Source organism: Talpa europaea (assembly GCF_964194135.1).
Source record: "Talpa europaea genome assembly, chromosome: 5".
Taxonomy (NCBI): domain Eukaryota; kingdom Metazoa; phylum Chordata; class Mammalia; order Eulipotyphla; family Talpidae; genus Talpa; species Talpa europaea.
This window is the reverse complement of record NC_140071.1, coordinates 17,557,125-17,580,602: the sequence shown is the minus strand read 5'-3', so window position 1 is coordinate 17,580,602 and position 23,478 is coordinate 17,557,125. Positions and strand designations below refer to the sequence as shown.

Here is a 23,478-nt window from a genome sequence, read left to right as displayed (position 1 = left end):
TGGGCCAAGTAATAAATCATTCCAGTGGGCAAAATTTTCAGATTTTATATTTTAGTTTAGAGTCTTCTTTGACATTTTACTCAGGATAGATTGGAATTAAAAAAATACTTGAAGCTTTCCTATATATATTAGAGCAAGAGTCAATATTTTGGCAAAAACGGGATAAAGGTGCTTCACATGCATGCAAATCATCACTCTGATCAAGGTATCACATTTATCCTCATTTGCTCTTCAAGTTAGACTACCTTGCTTTTTTGTAAATGTAAGATGTGAACTGTCAAATGACTGGATTGGAAGTGCTAATTTTAATAATCTAGTTGGCTCAATTTTCCAAAATATTTCATTAAAAATCATTAACATTTTAAATAGTTTTCTCTTAAACACTAATCTACTTTACTTTGTCCAAAAGAGATGTCTGTTTCTCATTTCAAATTGCATGCACATGCATCTAAAAAGAAATAAAACAAAATAAAGGAAGCTGCTTAGAAAATGTTTGTCTAACTTCCACAGCAGAGGTACCTTCCAGAGCCAGAAGAGATGCTTATGTGTATTTTTGCATTATCTTTCAGGTCCAGAGTATATAGTTCTTTGTTTAGGAATAGATGTAGCATCTATTGCTACATAATAAAATGTTCTGTTTACCTTTAAGATGTTGGCATTTGTAAGAGTTCAACATGAACTTCATCATTTCCTCTAATCTTTAGGAAAATGCTTTAATCCTTTTAAAATTTCAGTGATTGAAAACAAGTATACAATTTTGAAAGTTAGAAGGCAATTTCTGGGTAGCAAGTGCAGAATTTTTCTTTCTATGATTTGTCTGGTCTTCCAGTAGGTTGTTCAGAAGTAAGTTCGCTAACCTTTTTGATCAAACCTGAGTATCCAGTTTGATAGAGATGAGAACATTTTCCCAGGTAGTAGAATTTTCAGAAAAATGATCTTTGTATCACATCACTTTTGGTTTCAGATATGTTAGAAATTAATCACTCATGTTCCTCAAGATGAAACCACAAGCAAACTCTACTGAAACCATGAAAAGATCAACGCATATAAAAAATCCCAATAGATGCATAATATATTTCCACTGTTTATAATAGCAATGGTGCAAGATAAGAATTATGAGGCAATACTTGCTGTTTACATAGGAATTACTTATCTGAGGAATTAAGTATGAAACATAAAACAATTTTAATATTTGACTCTGTTACTTAAATGGCCAAGGCATGTAATAAGATCTTCCTGTGTGAGGCAATAACAGAAATATGTAAACCTGCAATTTTTGTTCACAGAACAAAAATAAACTCTCATTTGGCCCTGAGTTATCTAAGTAACCATCATTTGAGTTGTCCAGAAAACAAAGTCCACTGTACGACAGGCTTAAAGAAACCCAGACCAGAAAGGCAGTCTGGTAACCCTTAGAAATAACTCTTACAAAGATGACACCACAATAATGTGAAGCAGTGTCCACCTCTACTCAAAGAATGTGAAAAGATATGTGAATATGAGTGGAACCCAGAAGTCTATAGGGAAGCCAATCTTCGGATTTTTTTCGGTGTATCTAGAAGGCACCAGATGCCTTCTATGTTTGCTGTGAGGATTGGCTACTACTTTCACTTTCAAATTTCAGATTTTTGAAAAAAATTGTTTTTTTGCAATGATCAATGATGAAGCCAACATTTGTCACATGTACTAATCACTTTCATAATGGCTTTCTGAGTTTGATGAGCAATCCGAATTAGGCCTTGTGTTACGAGTCGACGATGGTGTTCTCGTATTCCATAAATGGATGGCTTTCCTAGGGTCAAAGTTATTAATGTCTGGAGAATTCAACTGAATTATCAAGAGGTCCGTCATGCCATCAGCTGTGATCTTGGCGTGCATTTGTGACTTGGTGCGTTTCATCTGACTAAAGCCACGTTCTGCCTCAGCTGAACTTGCAGGGAGGGTCAGTACCAGGTCAACTAGTGTCAAGATATTTGGATATTTGTGCAAGTAAACAGAATTCACGAAATCCCAGGTCAATCTGCGGATATTCTGAAATCTAGAAGGAAAAATGGAAAATATTGAGAGTCCTGAGTTTTACCCAAATATTTAATAATATCAACTAATTTATGGTTACCTAGCATAAATCTCCAATTTCAACATGCTCCACTCAGTGTCCACTTCATCAATTTTCACGTTGGCTGCTTCCAGTACTGGTTCATAATGTGCTAGCAGGACGGATACCTCTTTTTCTCCAAATTCTGTCATCAATATATGAAAGAAAGTCACATGTATGAGAGAAATTCATGCAGACAGCCAGAGGCCAGTGGGTTCAGAGCCACAGTACACAGAGATTACCTTCATTTATCTTTGCAGGCCACAACTTAAAGCTTCCAATCATGGTTGCTTTGACCACATCTTGGTTGGCATCTCTGAAACAGCCTCGGAGCTTCTCGATCAGATGTGTCAAAACCATGTCTCTCATGTCTGAAATGTTTCCCTTTCCTCCAAGGCAGTTACCATGAAAATGCGTGACTGAAGCCACCCTACGTTCTTTCGGCCCTGGTCTGGGGAGGGAAAGAAGCACCCCCCCGCCAAGAGAATTAAATGAAAAGGTAGCTGACAAATAATTTCCTATGTTGAATTGTCTAATTTGACAGGCCTCCAGGCCATCCCCGATTTCTTACCTTGTTTGATAGAGTCTGAGCATTTCCAGAGTTGACTCTAATGTGGCAAATATGTCAGCAATTGAAGAATTTCTGTTCTGGTTGACACGGGACAGGATGCTAAGCACGTTAATGACATCCATTAAGAAATGGATGAATTTCACAATGTCTGCTTGGAGAAGGAAGTGGAGAAGCTCTTTGGCTCTTGGGTGACTTGGGTCACTTCTCTTATCTGCCTGAAACGGTGGGAAATAAAACAGTGGTTCATTTCTCTTAAAATTAAGTGAATTTTCTCTGTTATTGTAAAAAAACTGAAATTGCAGACTGTTTCAAAAGTACTTACTAAATGCAGTTGCTGGACAATTGCAGGATATCCCTTGAGAAAGTTCTGGAGGGCTGCCTGCAGCCCCTGAAGCCACTTTCTGCCACCTACTTGGGAAGGCATCACGGGTTGCAGGTGAAGGCCTTTGAATACAGTTATCAGGGAACTCTTATGAAGAGGAGAACTGTGATAAAAGTCGTAAATGCTATGAAGAAGTTCTCTGACATCATTGTACAGGGGAATGCTCTGGAACACTGCCTTGTAAGATAGCTCAAGGTGATGTGCAAAGCAATACACTGTCAGCACACATGGCTGGATTTCTCGTAGAAGGAGGGCCACCCCATTGTTCTGTCCTTCTGAGCCACAGGCACCATCACTTCCAAATCCAACTAGTTTCTTTGCCCAGTCTTGGTTCGACAGCTGAAGTTGAAGATTTCTCTCTAGTGTCTTTTCGATGGCATTTTTTATTGCCAGAGGATTCTTCTTTTCGACTGTCTGCACCCCAACAATTTGACAATGCACTTTTCCTGCATATGCAAACTGCACATAGACAAGTTCAGCCTCCTCTATTGAACTGTCTGTAATTCCATCACTGATGACAGAGAAAAACTTACTTTTTTCTAGTTTCTCTCTTAGATTTCTCCGTTCAACTTCGGCAATAAAATACGTAAATGTTCTTGCTGACTTATTAGTTCTGAATACAGGGCCAATATCAACACCCTTCATGTCATCCAAGTTGCACATCCAGATAAAATCTTTGAGGGGACGCCCCGTCTTGGCGATCGCGTGGCATGACCTGAATAGGTTCTCCACTCGGCCGAGGGTGACCTTGCTCATGGTCCTCACCATCAGCTCTGTGGTGGCTCTGTTCACTGGAGAACCACTGGTCGCTTCCATTAGTGAAGCCTTGGCGTGAGCCTCGCTGAGATGATGTGCGTTGAGGAATTCTGTCCGGAAGTTGTCAGTGCCATAAAAAAAACTCACTTGACTACCTCTAGACTTCACCCCGTGCTTTCGACACAAGCCACAGAACATAAGATTTAGTATTTCGTCATATACAAGCCAAGGGTATTTTTTAAGCCAAATTTTCAAAAATTGATTGTTTCTCTTTGGCAAGTAATGGTCAAGCTTCCATGCTCTTTTCTGCTTTTCGGTGACTGGACTCACATCATCTGGAGGATCCCTGCCTTTAAAACAACTCCATGTTGTTATTTTAAGTCATCATCAACATCTACCCTTAGTTTTGTTTAATCTCTACCCCCAACATTTGTTCATTATTTCAGGAAAGGAATTAAAGTGAGTGGATATTACTTATCAGGCATTTTGGTTGGTTTTTTTTTTTAAGTGGTTTTTATCATTAATACATACAATCTATTTATTAGCCTTACTTTACAATGAAAAAATGGACCAATGACTATTATTGCCTTTTTATGATTAAAACAACAGCAGCAGTAGGGCACAGAGAGGTTAATTAATTAGCCTGATACCACAGGGCTTGTGGGATGCAGGTGGGCGCACTAGCAGAGTCCTACTCCCCTACCCTCCATGTTCACACTCTCCACTATTACAGGTTTCTTATATGGGTGCAATGGTCTTTTTTACTCTGGAATCCCTCTCTCCCTACACAAGAGGGGCACGGCTTTTGCTGCTGTGTCTTTTCTATGGTAGGAAAAAAGAACAGCAGGACACACACAGCGGTGTATGTGTGGGATTTGCTTGGCCATCTCTTCCCTCCCGCCTCTGCCCCGCTTCTTTGGCTGCAGTTGAACAAATTGGTGAATCTACACAAGAGCGTAAGGCTCAGAGACCCTGGTGCTTCCCCGGTGGTTTCCCAAAGGAGTTGTGTCTCATGCCTCCTCTTGCTCTTTTCTCCAAACATCTAACTTTTCAAACACATTTGGTGATTTTTTGGAGAGGTGAATATATTTTCATCTGGACAGAAAGGGGAAAAAATTAAAATTACCCAAAACGATGTCAAAAACTACCCAAAATACCAGGTTTTCTCTGAAAGCAGAGAACCGTGACCACATATCTGCTGCCCACATCTTCAATGACACGAACGATCTTTAGATGATATAGTTCTATTTTGTCGTGTCGTGAAAGTCTGAGAGATGTGTCTGTGTGATATTTTATTAGAGTCGTTCAGGCTGACCTACATGCTCCAAGGTCTCATTTGGTTCACTGCTTCAGTCCTCAGCTAGATTTTAAACTCTGCTGAGAGAACCACAACCCACTTCTTTTGTGGTCCACGGTGCCAGGATGAGCGCTAAGCACTTGGTAGATGCTTAAGAGAATAAATCTTCATTGATCTCCTATCTCTCAATGTCTTTTAGTTGAAAGCTTTGGCATCAGCCAATCTGCCTCTGCCTTTCTAACCCCAGAGGCATTTAGCTTCATTTTGCCCCTTTTTAGTCATTTTTTGCAGTTGCTGTTAAAACAGAACCCTGCTTTTATTAAGTTCAAACTACTACTTTGCAGCTACAGTGAGTAGTCTGTGGTTGATACCTACTCTTTGACTTACCTGCACACTGGGTGGCTTGTCAGTCTCCCACACTGACCCCCAGGCCCGCGCCTGCCCTGCACACTGACATATTGGTGAACACGTGCATAAAGGTGTAGGCAATTTAGTCTCCTGGTGCTAAAGGAAAGGGTTTTTACTTTTGCAACTGATTTAGTTAGCTTTTGTGTTTTCAGTTTTAAGGACAGGTTTTCCAGAATGTTTTATCTTGAATTCTGAGCATGCACTTTAATTTGTCAAATGTAAATTCTCTGGTTTCATGAGAATATGTTAAGTCCTGCAGAAAACTCTGAAACTTGGCCCACAGATAGTTTTGCCAGATCATAAGACTTCTTAGTTTACTACAGCGCTTCTGGAATCTGACTGTGATAGTGAGGCAGGAGTTCAGCCCCTGAGAGAATCATAGCGCATATTGGGGCCACATGCCTCTTTGCTGTAACCCCTAGATTTTGCCACCTAGCGAGATATTCCTCTTAATAACATCAGTCCTTCTCTATCATAACTTTTTAAGAAACCTTTGTTTTATGTAAATGTCAGACCAATTGAAACAGTTTTCAGATCAAAATATGGGACTTACCTGCAAAGTCTCATATTTTTATAGTTTTATGAGAGACTAGAAAAACCCATGGGACTTTCTAGTTACTCCCTTCAGGTGCCCTTACTCATACCTCTCGGTTAGTTTGAGGCATGGTAGAACAGGGTTTACATCTCTCTCAGACATACGCTCTCTCTTTCCTCTACTCAGCTCTCCACATCCCTTGATGCTAACACCTCTGATAATCCTCTTCTGTGTCTTTTGCTTGAAACTTCACAACCTGACCACAGCTCTTTGTGGTCCTCACCTCCGGCCGCTTGCCCCAGCTGTTTTGAATGCTGTTCCCTAAATATGTCATGCAACCTCAAAATCTCAATGTCTTCGCTGTTTTCCCCTCTGTCTGTGATACCCTACCTCTGCTTCTCTTCTTGGAAGGTTCCATTCAAAAGTCTCCCTTGGGTTAACCTCAAGGCTGGCCCACATAAGCAGCAAGACTGCTTCCTCCTTTGAATTCCTGTAAAAACCATGTATATGAATGATCTAGCTCAGCCAAATTCAGAATTCTGAATTTGTGCCCTGTCTCTGAGACCAGTTATTGAGTCTAAGAATCACCAAGAGGAGCCTCAAAGAGATACCGCCTTTTCAGATTTTAGGTTTTTATAGGCCTTGAACAACTAAATATTGCCTCTCTGGAAGAAAGAGTGACAGGTCAGACTTAACTGGACTGTTTTCTCTCTAGGTAGCCTCTTGGCAAAAGACAAATTCATTCCGAACCTACTCTCTAGAAGCATTACCCGGGGTCCTGATGGGAAAACGAGTTAGAAGGACTTAGAAGGAAACTTAGAAGGAAAACGAGTTCCCATGGTTTAAGTGGCACCAGTGTTCTAGTTTTAACAGACCCAATTGCTTCCCGTGAAGAAAGGCAATTCTCCTGATGTGCTTGGCCCTTGATGTTTAGAGACAAGATGTATCTGCCTGGAGCTTTACTGTGATACAAAGTAGTGAGTGTTTCAATTTAGGATGCTTATGGTCTTTGGGGAGTCACCTCGTGGCTTAATTTTATAAGGTGGTTTGATTTTTGCCAGAAATTGTTCTAGGCTAAAAAGGCACATGCCCATAATGGTCGATGCATCTTTAGGACACCACACTAACACCGTGGACAGTAATAAGAATAGCTTGTATCAATTTGTATGAAATTAAATATTATATATTAATCATACATGTTATATAACAAAATGATGATGGCTTACAGCATTGTGATATTGCAATTAGGAAGAGTAAACATTTGGTCTTGGACCCCATTCTTGGAAGAGAATTCCCAAAACCCTTGGAATTTCCTAGGTGATGAGAAGAGCAGAAAGGTGTCTTTTGTTAAGTTCATGTTGACATTTGGACCCTTTCAAGGATGGGGCTGGTTGTCAGGAGAACCTACCAGGCTTTTAGAGGGTCGAGGTTTTCAGTTCCCCTTCCCCACTCCTATCCCCACCTGGGAGGGGAAGGGAGCTGGCATATTTCAAACAATCATACCAACAAATGGTAATGATATCTAATTATTATTTACAAAGGAGATTTACAATCATTCCAAGTGACAGAATTTCACCAGGGAAGTAGAGTTGAATATAAGCATTTAAGCATGTGATGCATTTATAATTTTACATTACCTTTAGTAAGGATTATTTTAATGAAGACATTTAATCTTCAAGCATGGTAAATAATACCTCACAGAAAACTGCCTAAGGTTTGGTTCATTTTATTTACCTCCTGATACTAGCTACTCATAAGTATTTAAAGCATGTAGTCACTTGTTTCAATCAAGGATTATCTATTTTCCTCAATAATTTCATTTATGTACATAATAAAAATTTGCCAAGTATAACTTAATGATATCTTTCTTTGAAAATCTGCTAAAAATATCTGATTGGTAACATTCTGAATGCCAAGTGCAAATATGTATGCTCTTTTCCTAGAAAAAAATCCCTCTGTTTATCATATCTTAACATATTCTAGTGAACTTAAAAGTTACATTTTAGATATCACAGGCTGCATGTGTATATATGAAATAGTATAAGGAAATCTTCATATTTCTGTGCTTAGGGATAAAAATAATTTTGAGATTCAAACAGGAAGTTCTGCAGGATTCAACATTTAGAAATGCACCACTTTCATCTAGTTGTTCCATACCTTCAAAATTGTTATCACTTCAATTTAGATTGTCTTTTGAAACTGTAGGGTTCTAGGGTAAACACAGATGGAAGTTATCATAAAAGATTATTTTTCATTTCTTGGCAGGAATACTACAAAAGCCTTCATTTAAAAGATGAATGGGTGTGTATCTGCTGTGACAGTGAACAACAATCACAGAACGCAGGAAAAAAGACTGAAATCAGAGGATGGATTTGGAGTCAGCTAAGATGGGGGAAAAGGGCGAGTAGTCATTATTGAACTTTCTCAGGCAGCGGCAATGTCAACATTTGGAGTCTGACTTCTAAACTGTCCTCAGGAAACCTCTCATTCTGTTACTCATGAATGCAGAATATGGCATGATTGTTACTTTGCTTTCCCTTTATAGCAGCAAAAATAACATCCTATCAATAGGCTACCTAACTTTAAACAGTGACATATGCAATAGATACCTTTTCAAATGCTATCATTGAGCTAATCAACAAAAGGGTTTATTTAAACCGATTGCTCATAGACTTTAACTCATTTTGAACTATCAATATCCCCAAATCCCATAGTAACCTCATAGCTTTGTAAATTCTGCAATAATTACAATGATTATTCTTAAATCTGGGTTAATCTTCCAGTTTGGGTGGGTGGAGACAGAAAAGTCTTCTCCATCAGTTTGTCTGCAGTTCATGCAGTTGGGGAAAGATGAGCAAGCCTTCCCTGAACACCCATACTCAGGACTCAAATCTACACACTTTCTAGTGGCTGTTTGCCCAGCTTTAAAGATCTTCTGTCTCTTTCCTGTCAAATCACTCTTCATTTTTCTCTCCAAGGCACTGTGCCAAAAATGGTTTCTGGCCAACCTCACTACACATTGATTCTCCTTTGCTTTGCAACCTTGAACACTTCTATAAAGTTCATGATCTGTTCCAGAAAGAACCTAAATAGAAGTTTATGTTTTATTCTTCATTATTTGCCTTTTTCAAATTATACTCCAAGCCCCTAGTGTGTTTTTAAAAAAATAAATGGAATATAGCCACATAGCTATTATGAAAGTAGTATTATCTTAGTACTAAAGTCAGTCGACTAATCTCTAGAGAACAGTAATGATTTTTCCAATAACTAGGGGATGTTTGGAAGACAAATCTGTTGATGAGAAGCAAGTTAGTTCAGTGAAATGGGGCAAAAAATTTGAATGTGAAGAGTCCTGAATAATATATGACCATAGGCAATTGTTCAACTGCTCTGTGACTCAGTCTCTAGACTTATGAAATAAAGACGATGATTCTACATGATCTATCTGAATTATTTGTGCCATTAATTGATGGAATTCATGGAAAACTATCTGGAAATGGAAGGAGACTGAATTAAAGAAAAGTCTATGTACATGCTAAAGAGCCATAATGATAAAATGTGATGGAAATAAAGAATTTGTGTTCCCTGAACAACATGTGTATATACATGTGGACTAATTAAGTCAGTATTTGTCAATGGCTAATTTGGTTCTACTGCTGGTCTTCAAAGCATTGAGGGAAAAGGTAAAATATAAAAGGGAAATTGTCTACTCTCTGATGTCCCTTCACAGTCTGAAAAAACAACTCATAACCAAAATACAAAGCCACGACTAGAAGGGTGCACAGAGACCTTCAGTCTTGAGATGGAATGATTCTTAAATACTTGAATTTACCAAACTGTCAGCCAAGCTTGGGGGAAGACAAGAGAGAAGAATCACCAGGAATCAAGATCACCACACAGCCAATGTAGTAGTCATTGTTTTGCTCCTGTTTGTTTAAATCGGAACTATGGTGTAGGAAGCAAAGGTATCATGAGTTAGAACAAACCAAGGGTTCTCGTTGGCACCATCCAACCCCAGACCTCTGATTTTCCTGGAAGGCAAGTGACTGCTATTCTTTACCTCAGTTAGTGTTTTTTTTTCATGATTTGTTATTTTTTCCTACCTCTAGGTGCTATCTCTAAGAACTCCTCTCGAAGATTGTCAAGCTGTTCGATGGTCAGGGTCCCATTTTCTTCCTTTTCTACAGATGGAGGGCGAATTGGAGGAGGGGGATCTGGAAAGACCTTTACATCACCATTAATGAAGAATTCTTCTTGGTCTAAGTAAAGTTCATTCTGAATTCTTGTAGCTGTTTCAATGTGATAGCGAGCTACATCAGTTAATTTTTCCACACTGAAAGTGGAAAATAAATAGGGTTACCCTCATTAAATATGGTACAAGATTAAAAATGTTTGCACATAAGACACGCACACACAAAGTTAACACTATGCAGCTAAGTTAGACAAGTTGACCCATTATATTTAAACATTCCCTTTTCTCCTCTAACCCATTTTGAAAAAAACACAGGTTATGAAGAAATAAATAAAACTTAGGAGAGAATATATGCTTTTAAAAGAACTAATAGTAATGTATTTTATGTATTTAGCTGATAGTAATGTATTTTATACAAAGCTGAACAAAAAGAGACTTTATTAGATTTTTTTTTAGTACTAGGGCATACTTCACTATGTCAGCAAAATTACATCAATATATAACTTATTCTAAGTATGAACCAGAATAAGGTTATATGGAAGAAATGCCTGTAAAATATGACTGTTAGAATAGCATTTGTTTGGAATCAGATAAATTATAAAGTGAATCCAATTTGATAATGGATTTCTAGAAGTGTAGCTTTTATTGAACTTTATATCAAAAAATTTGATATCATCTAAGTCACACTTGTCAGAAGGGACTCTGATGATACAGCCCATTGAAATTTCTTCCCTATCTTTGTGAAGAATAGCAATTCCTAGCTAACTCATATAAATATGAACAGCAATAATCAAGAACCACTATGGTACAGTTAACAGAGCACTGAAAACTGAGTTTTAATTCCAGAAAATTCTCTGGCCAGGGGTCCTTGGGAAAAACTTAGGCTCTCTGAAGTTCCTTATCTTTGCATTGGAGCCAGTAACACATAACTCCACACCTTATGTTTCTGGTGTGAAATCACAGATGACATAGATTTAAGCTGTACTGGGGGTTACAGTCATGGCCTTAATTAAAGACCAGAGAAGTTTTATTCATAAAATTACTACCGTACCACTGTATTACAGAAAGGATCTTTTTATATCTTATAAAAAGGATCAAACATGGCAGAAAATTAAATATTTAATCTGATTTATATAGTTAATGAACACCAAAATATTTTATAGGTAAGTAAGAAAATCATCATCAAAAGTTGAAAACTTTTAAAAATAGTTTTAGTTGCTTTCTTTCAAGAGACACCCTTGAATTCAACTCCAGGCTATTGTGCGTATCCATGTAGTATGCATTATCTGACTAGTTTAATCTTGAGGTTGTTTGAGAGCTGGGGGCAGAGGGAAGGACATTGGATAAGGACTGCATTTAGCACTCCAGGACCTCTAAATGCAGACTGAGAGTGAACCACAATGAGGATCTCAAAACAGGTGTGCGCCCTCTAGTGGGAGACAACCAAGAATAATCTCACCAATGGGGAGAAAAAATGCCAGGAAAATGAAAGCAGGTTTTGAAGTTCAAAGGGATCTGTTAGTTCTATTTTTCTGTTACTTAAGTATTTTGCAATAATCCAAACAGAAAGCATGACTGAACATTCCTAAGTTTTAAACTTCTTGTGGCCACATTCAGAGGACAGGAGATACACAAACACACACAAACACTATACAAAATTAAAATTAACCTGAGAAATATTACACAAAATACAATCTGAGAAATATGAGTGCTTCTGATAAAGAGAAGACATGGTCAGACTTGATGGTAAGGTGGATGGAATCCTCGGGACCTCAGAATGAAGATGTGTTTTCATTTCTAAGTAGCAAGGAGAGAGTGGAGCATCACTGTTCCATGATGCTGATGAAGTATTTTAATACTTTAAGCATGATTGCAGTAAGGTTACCAGCCTGAGGGATATCTGCATATTTTTTCTTTCTTTTTTTTCCTCTATGGATCAAGAGTTATCTCAAGATTTTAAAATAGAACTTTCATTATGAACAAGGACAAGAGGAAACAAGCTGTGAAACCTGGTCTTTAGGTGGCAGTTGTAGCTTCTGAGAACACTTGCTCCTGGTAGCCTATGGACACAGCAGTTGCTAAATTTTCCATAAAAGCATGTTGCAGACTATAGTGCATCACAGAATCTAGATCTCGTAGGAAGCTCTGAAATAGCTTGAAGTGTTTGTTTTATAGACGAAGCCCATTGGACTAGAAGCCATTAGCCAGGTTACAAATATGTAGGCGATGAGGGAGTCCCTTCTCTTGGCCCACGAGGTCTCCTGACTCCCCCTTATTGGCTATTTATGTTAGGCTGAGCTGGTTCTTTTTTTTTTAGATTTATTTATTTAAGCATATAAGAAAACTGGGGTACAGGCCACAGGTGTGTTTGGGGGGGTGAGAGGATTCACCAGAGACAGGTAGAAGCAGAACACGCACTTTGACTGAAATACACTGCTGAGGGGAGCAGCAGGCAAGTCAGGAGAGGTTGGCTGTGCCATGTGGGTCACCTCCCTGGCTGAGGATTGAACTCATGCTGCAGTGGCCGCTGGTAGCTTCATAGGTTGCATCTTAACCCCTTGTGCCACCAGGGAGGCCCCTGAACTGGTTCTTTATGCCTTTAAGAAGGATGAGACTCACTGTCCCTCATAAGCAATGAGAGTATGGGACCTAGCAGAGAAGTAGTACGAACCCCAACAAAAAAAATATAGAACTAGGGATTGTACCAATATAGAGGAAGTCTAACCGGTAAATCATCCCAGTGAAGATTTCTTAATCTTTCATTAATTGGCATTGATTAATAAATCTGGCATTAAGAAGACATGGGACATTTGTCTTCCTTCTGAAAAATATTTTAGAATTACCTAAAATCTTACCCTGCAAACTAAGATTCTTAATGTGAAAAACAAACTCATAAATAATGTCCAAATTGGATATTGCAATAAAGCTTTTTTGTTACATGATTTATTGTTTGAAAAGAGTTGATGTGGATGAGATTTCCTAAAAGGTCAAAATTTACATTTGCAAATGTAATTTACATTTGAAAGTACTTTAAAAATCTCTGTCATTTTTGGTCTTTTGAAATTAGCAAAAGTATTTTTAAAAAGCCATGAAGGGGGGCCTCCCCGGTGGCGCAGCGGTTGAGCGCTGGGTTGCGAAGCTGCCTGCAGCCTCTGCGACGCCGGTTCGATCCCCGGCTGCTCCCCGGCCACCGGAGGAGGGTCCCACATGGCGCGCAGACCTCTCCTGCCGCCCGCTGCTCCCCTCAGCAGTGTCCTTCGGTCCTTCTGCCTGCTCTGCTCCCCGCTCTGGCTCTGGTGAATTCTCTCGCCCTCCCGCGCTTCTGACTGTACCCAGTGCATTATGAACAAAAAAACAAACAAACAAATAAATAAATAAATAAACATGCCTCTATAAAAAAAAAAGCCTAATTAAAAAAAAAAAAAAAAAGCCATGCAGGGAACGACAATAGACCCCAAATAGCCTAAGCAAACCTGAGAAAGAACAGAGCAGAAGGCATTGCACTTCCTGGTTTCAAGCTACATTATAATGTCATAGCAACCAAACCAGCATGGTACTGGCACAAAACATGGACCAATAGAACAGAATAGAGAGACCCCAATAAACTCATGCATATATAGCCAACTAATATTTCACAAGGGCGCCAAGAATACTTAATGGAGAAAAGGCAGTCTCTTTAATAAGTGGTTCTGGGAAAACTGGATGGATAGTCACAAGTAAAAGAATTAAAATAGACCCCTGTCTTATATCACTCACAAAATTAACTTGAAATGGTTTAAAGACTTAAAGGAAGACCAGAAAACATAAATGCTTGGAAGGAAACATAGGACAAAACCTCCTTACTGTGGATCTTGGCAATGGGTTTTTGGAGAAGCACAAGCAATAAAATACAAATTTAGAAAGTGAGACTACATCAAACCAAAAAGCTTCTATGCAGCAAAAGAAACAATGAAAAAAATGAAATAATCACCTATGAAAAGGGAAAAATATTTGCAAACCATGTATCTGAAAAAGAGTTAACATATCAAAAATATAAAGAACTCCTACAACTCAATACAAAAGCAATCTATCTTAAAAATGGGCAAATGACCTAAGTAGACATTTTTCAAGGAAGATATGTGCAGAGGTGCTCAACATCACTAATGATCAGGAAAATGCAAATCAAAATCATGATATTTCACCAGTACACCAGTTGGAACAGTTATCACCAAAAAAGGCAGGATTTAAATGCTTCCCTGATGTGGGGAAAAGGCAAGCCATGGACACTGTTGGTGGGAATATAAATTGGTGCAGTCACTATGGACAAAAGTATGGCAGTGCCTCAAAAAATTAAAAAGAAAACTACCATCGGAACCAGTAATTCCAACTCTGGGAATAGATCCAGAAGAAATGAAAAGCTGTGTTGAACAGATATCTGCACCAACATGTTGTTATTTTCAATATCAAAGACATGAAATAGTCTAAGTATCCAATGATAAATGGACAGATTAAGAAGTTGTGGTGTATGGGTGTATATATATACACACACACACAAAATGTATTTATTTAATTTATTTCATAAAAAGGATAGAGTCCTGCCATATGAATTAAGTTATAGAAAAAAAGACAAACACTTTATGATTTCACGTACATGTAGAATCTAAACACACAAACAAAAATCAAACTCATAGAAATAAAGACCAGATTTATGGTTACCAGAGGAAAGGGTATAAGGAGGGGTGTTGGATAAAAAAGGGAGTTAGTAAAAAAGGACACAAATTTCCAGTTATAAATAAGGACTATGGATGCATATTGATAATAGTTAACATGGCTGCATGATATATTTGAAAGTTGTTAAGAAAATGGGTTTTTAAGAGTTCATATTACAAGAAAATTGTTTTTCTTTGGCATCAGTATGGAATGGATGTAACTAAATTTACTATGGTAATCATTTCACAACTTAAATAAGTTAAATTATTATACTGTTTACCTTATAATGCAATAAAAATGGGAGTAAAAAGCTATGCAATACTTTACCTGGCCATTTCACATAAGTACCTCTCACCAAGCCACTTTTCCATGAGTTTATATACATCGACTACCTTTGTTACTAAATCTTCAAGAAAAGTCAGTGCTTTTGCTTTTATCAGTTCAAGTCGGAAGAGTGTAGCTGTCTCTAAAAGGAGAAATAAGGATTATTTTTTATTTTTTTATTTTATTTTTTAGGATTATTTTTTAAATGAATTATAATACCTTCACATTATGATTGACCAAATTCAAGTTTTAATCAACAACACTTCAATTTGTTAAGCTTTAGGAGCACACTTAATATATTAATATAGGTTAAATAATGTCTTATTCATCTCATTGATAGTATCATTTGACAGATTATTTAAACCAAAACTATAATTGAGCTTTACACTGATTGGATTTTATAGGGATATACTTTTTGATAAATTGCAAAAGGGAAACAGATAAATCCTGAATTTCAAAAAGGGGCAGGGTTCAGTATCTCTGGATCCAAAGACAAAGCCATTTGCTTGTGTTCTCACAGACAGAGTTTTAGGCAATTAATGAGTCTCCTGTGGGTTGTTTGCCTTTAGTCTATTTGCTATTGAAAAGCATCATTTATCTCTGTCCAACTGCTACCTTCAAATTGCAGGGCAGCGAGATGTTCTTCCTTTATTTTTAACTTCAGTGCAGCTTTCCTTTCCATTTCGGCAATTTCCTCTGTGGTTATCATTATAGGAGAGGATACAGCTGTAGGTGGTGATTTACCTGGAAGGGCAATGAAACATGCTGAGCAAACTGCCAACACACAATTGCATATACACAGCCCTTGGACAAATGAGCACAGAGTGAAATGTGTCGAAGGGTACACCTGCAGAGATTTGGAAAGGAGAAACTCTGATCCTGAAAGGGCATGGGGTGAAATATTGATAGTCTTCCATGTGAATCTTCCATGTGTTTTCTGGGTTGGATGCCTATAGCCCCCTTGAAGTCCCCCATCTGTGTAACATGTAGGGAAAATGAGGAGTACAATGAGTAGAGACATGATTACGGAAACCAAAGAGTTTGGGGACAGAAATTAGCAAACCCCAACATACTGTGGAAGCCATTAGCCATCTGAAGAAGTACCATTTCGTATGAGATATTTAAATGAGCTGAAATCTTCTTAGGTCCTCATCAAGAAAAGATCTTGAATAACCTAGAAGTTGTGGCGAAATGTAGCCATGGTCAAGAATCTATTATCTACTAACTTACCTTTTAACTAGTACCTAACTACAAGTACTTCAGGGGTTCCAGATGAGAATTAGAAAATAAGGACTTGTGGGTATTTATCTATGAATTTACCCATGAGGAATGACCATGTGGTTCCAGTTTATATAATTCCACTCATTGCAATAACTCTTTCTAGAAGGTCTGATCTCAATCAAAGTCTTGTGAAGATGTATAAAAGTAAACAAAGGAATAATAGTGAGACTTAATGGTAATAGTAGTTACATGTATATATTGCAGATTAAAGAGAGCTTAATCTTGCAGATTTTTCTTTCATCATCTGTAAAATTAAGGGGTTGGGCTCAATCATTTATTTCATTAAATTGAAGCATTTCCTACAAATGCTGTTTATTTCTTGCCTTTATACCATCTGAGATGGACTAAAGTGGTATGTTCTTTATTGTGAGGGTACTCTTCCCTTTTCTGGGAAAGATGAGGAGCCCCAGCTCCCATCTTCAACCCTCCTTAAGTCATGGGTGCTTAAATGTACTTCCTCTGGGAAGGATTTCCCTATCCCCACAAATGAAATAAAAGGATATTGCTCTCAAGAGACTGGTCCCAAAGCACAGTAACTGGTTAAAAGTCTATCTTTGATGCCAGGATACAGTTCATCAGGCAGGGACATGTCTTTAGCTTTGTTCACCATTGTGTCCTCAAGTCCCATCATAGTGATTTCCAAATAGCAGGTGCCTATTAAATATTATGAGCCCCTAACTGGTGGAGTGACTTTTGCTCATGAATTTTCATCTCTTCCTCTTTTGCCTCAAGTCACTTGAAAAATGTAGAAGAGGAAATTTTCAGAGGGGAGAAGAATGTTTGTGCCAGAGCTTATACCAAAGGTTAACGGGAGGTCTCTCTCAGTGTGATTTATTTTTCTCCTTTACTTTCCATCATGCCTCTGAGACAGATATAGGCAACAGGCCTCCAGAAGGAAGGACTTGTTTGAACTAAACAGAATCTAAAACTTAGCAAAAATTAGCTTTATCTCATCTTCCTTTGGTCACTGTAGCACGCATCAGCTTCCCTTTGCACACAGTTTTCAGATAATAAAATGTCATTTTGGAGTTCTTTTAACATGTCCCAAACTGCCTTTGAGAGTTGCTTTCCCCTGGATATACTTGGCAATTTGGATAAGCAGGTTAGGTGGGAATGGAATGCATAATGATTTGCCAGCTGACACCGTGTCTCATGGAAGCCTGGGTCTCTAAGTTATACTTAATGAACAATGTTCTAGTGGCTTAGGGGTGATGTTTCTGGTTACACACTTGTTTTCTACCAAAGAAAGGTTGACACATTCAGGGTTCTGGATGCTAAAACCATGAATACCTTTGGCTTTTTTGTCTTCCTTTTTTTTCTTGGGTGATTCCTTTTTGACTTTTTTATTTGCACTCGCTGGAAGAGATTTTTCTTTTGTGTCTGCTGGCTGGTTTTCTTTTTCTTCTTCCATGACCCTCTGCTGAATTTCAGCAGTAACCTGGTTGAATAAGAGCAATATTTCAGTGAATGTAACCTTTATAAAATATGAAAACCATTTGGATTTAGTCATTACCCAAATCCATTAGGTTTCATTCCACTGCAAACCATGCCACGTACTCAGTCTTCATAAAACACACCCAGATGGTGTACTTCAGTGGAAAACTGACCTTGCCCCAAGACGTGACTTCTCTGCTTCCCACCAGACTTTTCAAGTCCCACCAGCAACATATCCTTCCATTTCCTTGTTGCTACCGCCTGTCTGTGACAACTTCACAGTTATGCAAAAATGTCTTTCGTTGTAATCTCATCCTCTGTAGACTTCACACCTGCTCCTCTCCCATGTTTCTGCTTGCTCTTGGCCCTCAATCAGGAGTATTCCCCTATAAGAGTGTTTCTTAATCTTTTTTTAATTTTTCATTATTGAGCCCCTATGGAGTTAAGTCAGTCTGTCCTAACTGTATCCCTCTCCATGAAACTTTAATACTGCAGATGTATATCTGCTTATTATTTTATGTATGTCTGTGCCTTACATGTAAATGGGTAGGAATTTTTCATTTTCAATGATGGGGGACATGGAGGATGCCTGCCCTTTATTATCTGCACTTAAGGACACTTGAATCTTGGGCTTCCTTTCTATCCTAACTCCAATTGTCACCCCAGGTAGAAGCATTGTCCTCAAAATGGTCTGTCCCACAGACCAGCTTCCTGGCAGGTTGTTAACTGCCTCTGCTGAGGGGACTTTCAGTTTCTCTCCATCTGAGCAAACCCCTACTTTCACACTCACAAGTGTCCTGGGTTGAGAGATCAGTAATAAGTTCACTCCACAATGACTGATAGATGGGGAGATAGGAGGTGCTCTGGGGAGATATCTCTCCTCTGCCATTTGCTCTGTGCTTCAGGCAGCAGAAAAACCTCTACAGGACTTGCACATCTGCAGTTAGAAATACTGGATCTTTTGAAACGAGTCCAAATGCCCCTGAAGACAAAGGGCCTTTATAAGGGTAGCCCTGAGCAATAAGAGCTAAGAAAAACATCCCAAAAAGAAGAAAGAAAACCTGCACACTGTGAAGACAGTAGCACAAGGTGTGGTTGAAATATATAAAATTTCAATATGGTAACTTTTGGGGAAGTAAATTTATTTACTTATTAAAGTGGAAATTTATTTCTTTATTAAAGTGCTCACTGTCTAAACGGCACATTATCCCCGGGGAGAACTGGGTGAAGGGCTGGGAAGAGGAGCAAGTTGGATGGAAGGAAATAGAAAGATAGGTAAGTTACAGTTGCTACCCTGAAGGAAGGTTCTAGAGTTGTGGGCAGGACCGACCATGCAATTCCTGCCCTCTCCAAGCTCCTGCCACATTTCACATGCCAATGCCTGGCATGTAACTGTCCTCAGCTGCCCTATGAGTGTTAACCTTGCCCCATCCTCCAAATGGGCTCCGACACTCCCAAGATCTCGACCAGTCCTATTCTCCATTGCTTTCTCCATTGCTTTTAGCACCTGCTCCATACTCATAGAGGTAGCCCAGGAAGTGCTTTTTAATCAATGAAATTTATTTTAAAATAATCATATTTTACAGAATATACCCACAGTTTCTTCAATATCAGCAGAATCTTGAAGGGACATGGAAAGGTTTCAAAGAGAAGTCACTTATTTTTTTTCATCAGATGACCTTTTCTCAAAATGGATTTCATGACATATATTGTACTTTCAAATTCTTGGTAAAGCTGAAAGCAGACTTGTTAACATCTCCCCTCCCCCTAAATTACAAGCAATTCATTTTTGAAGCTGTTCTTGCAAAGCACAGTAAGTTAGTAATTTTCTTTAAAATTGGTTTTTTCTCCTTTTTAAACAACCTTGTGATGATGATGATGATGATGATGATTATCATCATTTGCATTTTTCTGATCCACCTTCCACAAAGACTTCTGGGTCTCATTCAGTAATTAATATAACTCACAATACATCCAGCAATCTAGCTGGTAAGGCTGAACACAGTCTAGAAATAATGCCTCGACATTGTGGGCGTTAAATATGACTTGTTTCTTTGAAATCATTGCATACCTGCTAATTAGAAGAAAGTTTTGCTAAAAATTAACATCACATACTAAATGAATGACTCTTAGTAAAACTGCTGTGTAGAAATAAAGGCTGTGTTAACTTGCTCACAAGTCAGTTGCACTGATAGCAGCCCGTACTGTTTTCCCAGCAACAATTTCCTGAATTATTCCTGTCTCATTTGGAATTGAAAGTTCCCTAAAGGTCATATGACATCAAAGTCATAAAGGTCTATTAGAAACATAAAAACAGAATGCAAATATAATTATTAGATATTGATTATTAAACAATCCTTCCTCCTGTTTTTTTTCTTTTTAAGATTTATTTATTTATTTATTCAAGAACTGGAGCACAGACCAGATGCACAGGAGGGTGAGAGGATTCACCAGAGACAGAGTGGGGAACAGAACAGGCAGACTGATGAAATACACTGCTAAGGGGAGCAGCAGGTCCACCGCACCATGTGGGACCCTCACTGGCTGGCCGGCCAGTATAGAACTGGCGCTGCAGAGGCTGTGGACAGCTTCACAGTGCAGTGCTCAACCACCTGCGCCATAAAGGGAGGCCCCCTCCTCCTGTTTTTTATATGCATTTTATTTATTTTTTATTTTTTTAAAGATTTATTTATTTATGTAAGCACTGGGTACAGTCAGAAGCACAGGAGGGTGAGAGAATTCACCAGAGCCAGAATGGGGAACAGAATAGGCAGACTGATGAAACACACTGCTGAGGGGAGCAGCGGGCAAGGCAGGAGAGGTCTGTGTGCCATGTGGGACCCTCACCAGAGGCCGGGGATCGAACCAGCACTGCAGAGGCTGCAGGCAGCCTTGCATCCCAGCGCTCAACCGCTGCTCCACCAGGGGAGGCCCATGTTTTTTATATGCATTTTAAAAGTCCATAGGGAAAATAGTACAACTTTGAATAAATTTAACATAATGAAATTATAATTATTTACAATTCTAAAACACATTGATATACGTTATTTTATTAAATCTTTCCATCAATTTAAGAAAGGAAAGACAGGATGTTCCTCATGTTACAGACAAGAAATTGAAAACTTGGAGAGGTTAAATGATTTTCCTAAAAACCCAAAGCCTAATCAGAAGATATTATGAGTGCTCATTGTCTTACTTTCCAATAGTGTAATATTTTAAATTATCATTTTTTCCAGGGTAATTTAATGAAATTCACAAGACTTGTAGATTGTGTTTAAATAGCTCAATTAATAAGAATAATTATATATTTTTAGAATTCCTAGATCCAGCTTTCCCCTGGTTGGACAGTTTTGGTGGTCATCAATATTGTCATTGCCTTTATCATTAATATTACCATCGGCACTGGTACAGTGAGAACTAACATACGTTAGATGTGTGCCTTGTCACATTGGGCTAGGCGTAGGGCAAATAAGCCAATTAAGTATTTGGAAAAACAATGAACAAGATAAAAATTACAAGCAATAACCTGGATAATAATCAAATAAGAGACAATAACTGCTACAAGAATTGGAAGTGCATAATAACAAAGGTTAGGGTTTTCAGAAAAAAGCAACCAACTAATTAGAAATTAAGGTAATAACTAGTTCTGAAGACTTAAAGGAAGTGTAAGCAAATAGGAGGGGGAGGAGTATATTTTAGGAGAAAAAAATGGCATTAGTCAATGTGTTGAAGTAGGTAATACCCATGGAATATGTAGTAGAAGAACTAGTTGGTTTATGAGAGGGTCTGATGAGTTGGAACCAGCCAAAATATGGAGCTCTGAGTGCTATAGGTCAAGGGTTTAGGATTTGATGGTCGCACTCACAGTCATCACACTACCCCATTCTTATATAATGTAGTTGTAGATATATTTGGAGTACAAACCTACCATTTTACTATGTTTTCTGTTTGTGTCGCCTGTCCCGAACTTTTTCCTGTCCTTCTTTCTTTCGTCTTATTTGCCTTACTTCATTTTTTTACTTTACTTGCATTCATGAAGACATGCAATTATACTTCATACACTTTCCCTATCTGTCAAAAGCACACTAACTTTTTTTTTTTTTTTTAAGAAGTAAGGCAATGAGAGGACTCTCTGGTCAGTTTTCTGTTTGTTTGTTTGTTTTAAAGATTTATTTATTTATGCATACAAGAGCTGGGGTACAGGCCAGAGATGCAGGGGGTGAGAGGATTCACTAGAGACAAGAGTGGGGAGCAGAACAGGCAGATCTAGTGAAATACATTGCTGAGGGGAGCAGCGGGTGAGTCAGGAGAGGTCTGCTGCGCCATGTGGGTAGCTTCCTGGCCTACTGGGTATCGAACTCGTGCGGTGACGCCTGCAGGCAGCTTCATAGGTTGTGTCTTAACCCCTTGCGCCACCAGGGAGGCCCTCTCTGGTCAGTTTTGAGGGAGAGAAAAGAAGTAGAAGAACAAAAGAAGAGGGGGGCAGAAGTAAGGCACTGAGGCCGTCCAGTGACAAGGTCAGAGAGAAGACCATGGCAGGCCGAGGGGCCAGGAAGGCAACTTAGGAAATGCCCTGTCAGAAGTGTTGACTACATGCTGTGAGACTATTCATAGCATACTGCTAATGCTGTACTTAATGGATGAGAATTACGGGAAGAAAATGGAATAACAGCACTTCTTACCATCTGAGACACCAGTGAAGAAGTCTGTTGCCAGGTGTCCACTATCAACTTCTCATCTGCCTCAAGGTTTAACTCTACGTTTTCTAGTGAATGATCAATCCTGCCCTTCAGCATGGCTTTTGTTTTTGGTTTAGATATAGTTGAATCTGGAGAAATGGATATTCGAGGAACTAAAGGAATTCTTTGAAAAAGAAACAAAAAGAAACATAAAGATTTTATTTAACAGAATTTTATTCTTATGACCACGTTACTTTGTGAATTTTATTGTCTTGCTTTAATTGTAATTTTTCAAGTTTTCCTGGAAGAGCTTTTTAAATGGAGAAAAGACTATAAGAAAACTACATTCAAACATTTGTGCACTAGAAAGTCTTATTAGCAAGAGAAAATAAGAAACAAACAGGAACAAAACATAAATTTCACATTTAATTCTCAGTAATTATGAGGAGGAGGATTAAACAATGGCAATTGAAAAGAAAGGTAAATTTGAATTATCCAGAGTGTAAACTTCCCACAAGGAGACTGAAACAGTCATGAAAAAGCAAGCCAAATAGAACTGTCATTCTAAGTCTTAAGGACGATTTAGTATCATCTGGCTTACTAAGAGCACAGTTAAAATGTTGGATGTGATAGATGTGGGGCCTGTGGAGACAGCAAGGTTCTGGTGGTAAGGGGTGAAGAGCCCCAGAGTCCTCTCTGCTCTTGAATATGCATGATGAGGGTCTTCGTGTTGAGCTACAAAGGTCTGTGGAACAGAGTTCACCTTCTCCCCTCTGTCTCAACCTCACTGGTGCCTCCATGGAGGAATCTGAGAGTTGCCCTGGAGAACTTTCTA

The 23,478-nt window shown here is 38.6% G+C and overlaps 1 protein-coding gene across 1 annotated transcript in view; it reads right to left on the bottom strand.

Annotated features, from left to right (window-relative positions):
- The window catches only part of SPEF2 (sperm flagellar 2), a gene marked incomplete at both ends in the record, with an annotated part of 130,042 nt that overhangs the window by 22,707 nt on the left and 83,857 nt on the right, over nucleotides 1-23,478 (bottom strand). Inside the window, 5 exons of the mRNA XM_084233900.1 lie at nucleotides 10,148-10,377; nucleotides 15,253-15,391; nucleotides 15,865-15,993; nucleotides 17,821-17,968; nucleotides 22,647-22,827. Of these exons, the coding sequence (XP_084090026.1) occupies nucleotides 10,148-10,377; nucleotides 15,253-15,391; nucleotides 15,865-15,993; nucleotides 17,821-17,968; nucleotides 22,647-22,827 (827 nt within the window). The remainder of the gene's footprint in view (nucleotides 1-10,147; nucleotides 10,378-15,252; nucleotides 15,392-15,864; nucleotides 15,994-17,820; nucleotides 17,969-22,646; nucleotides 22,828-23,478) is intronic.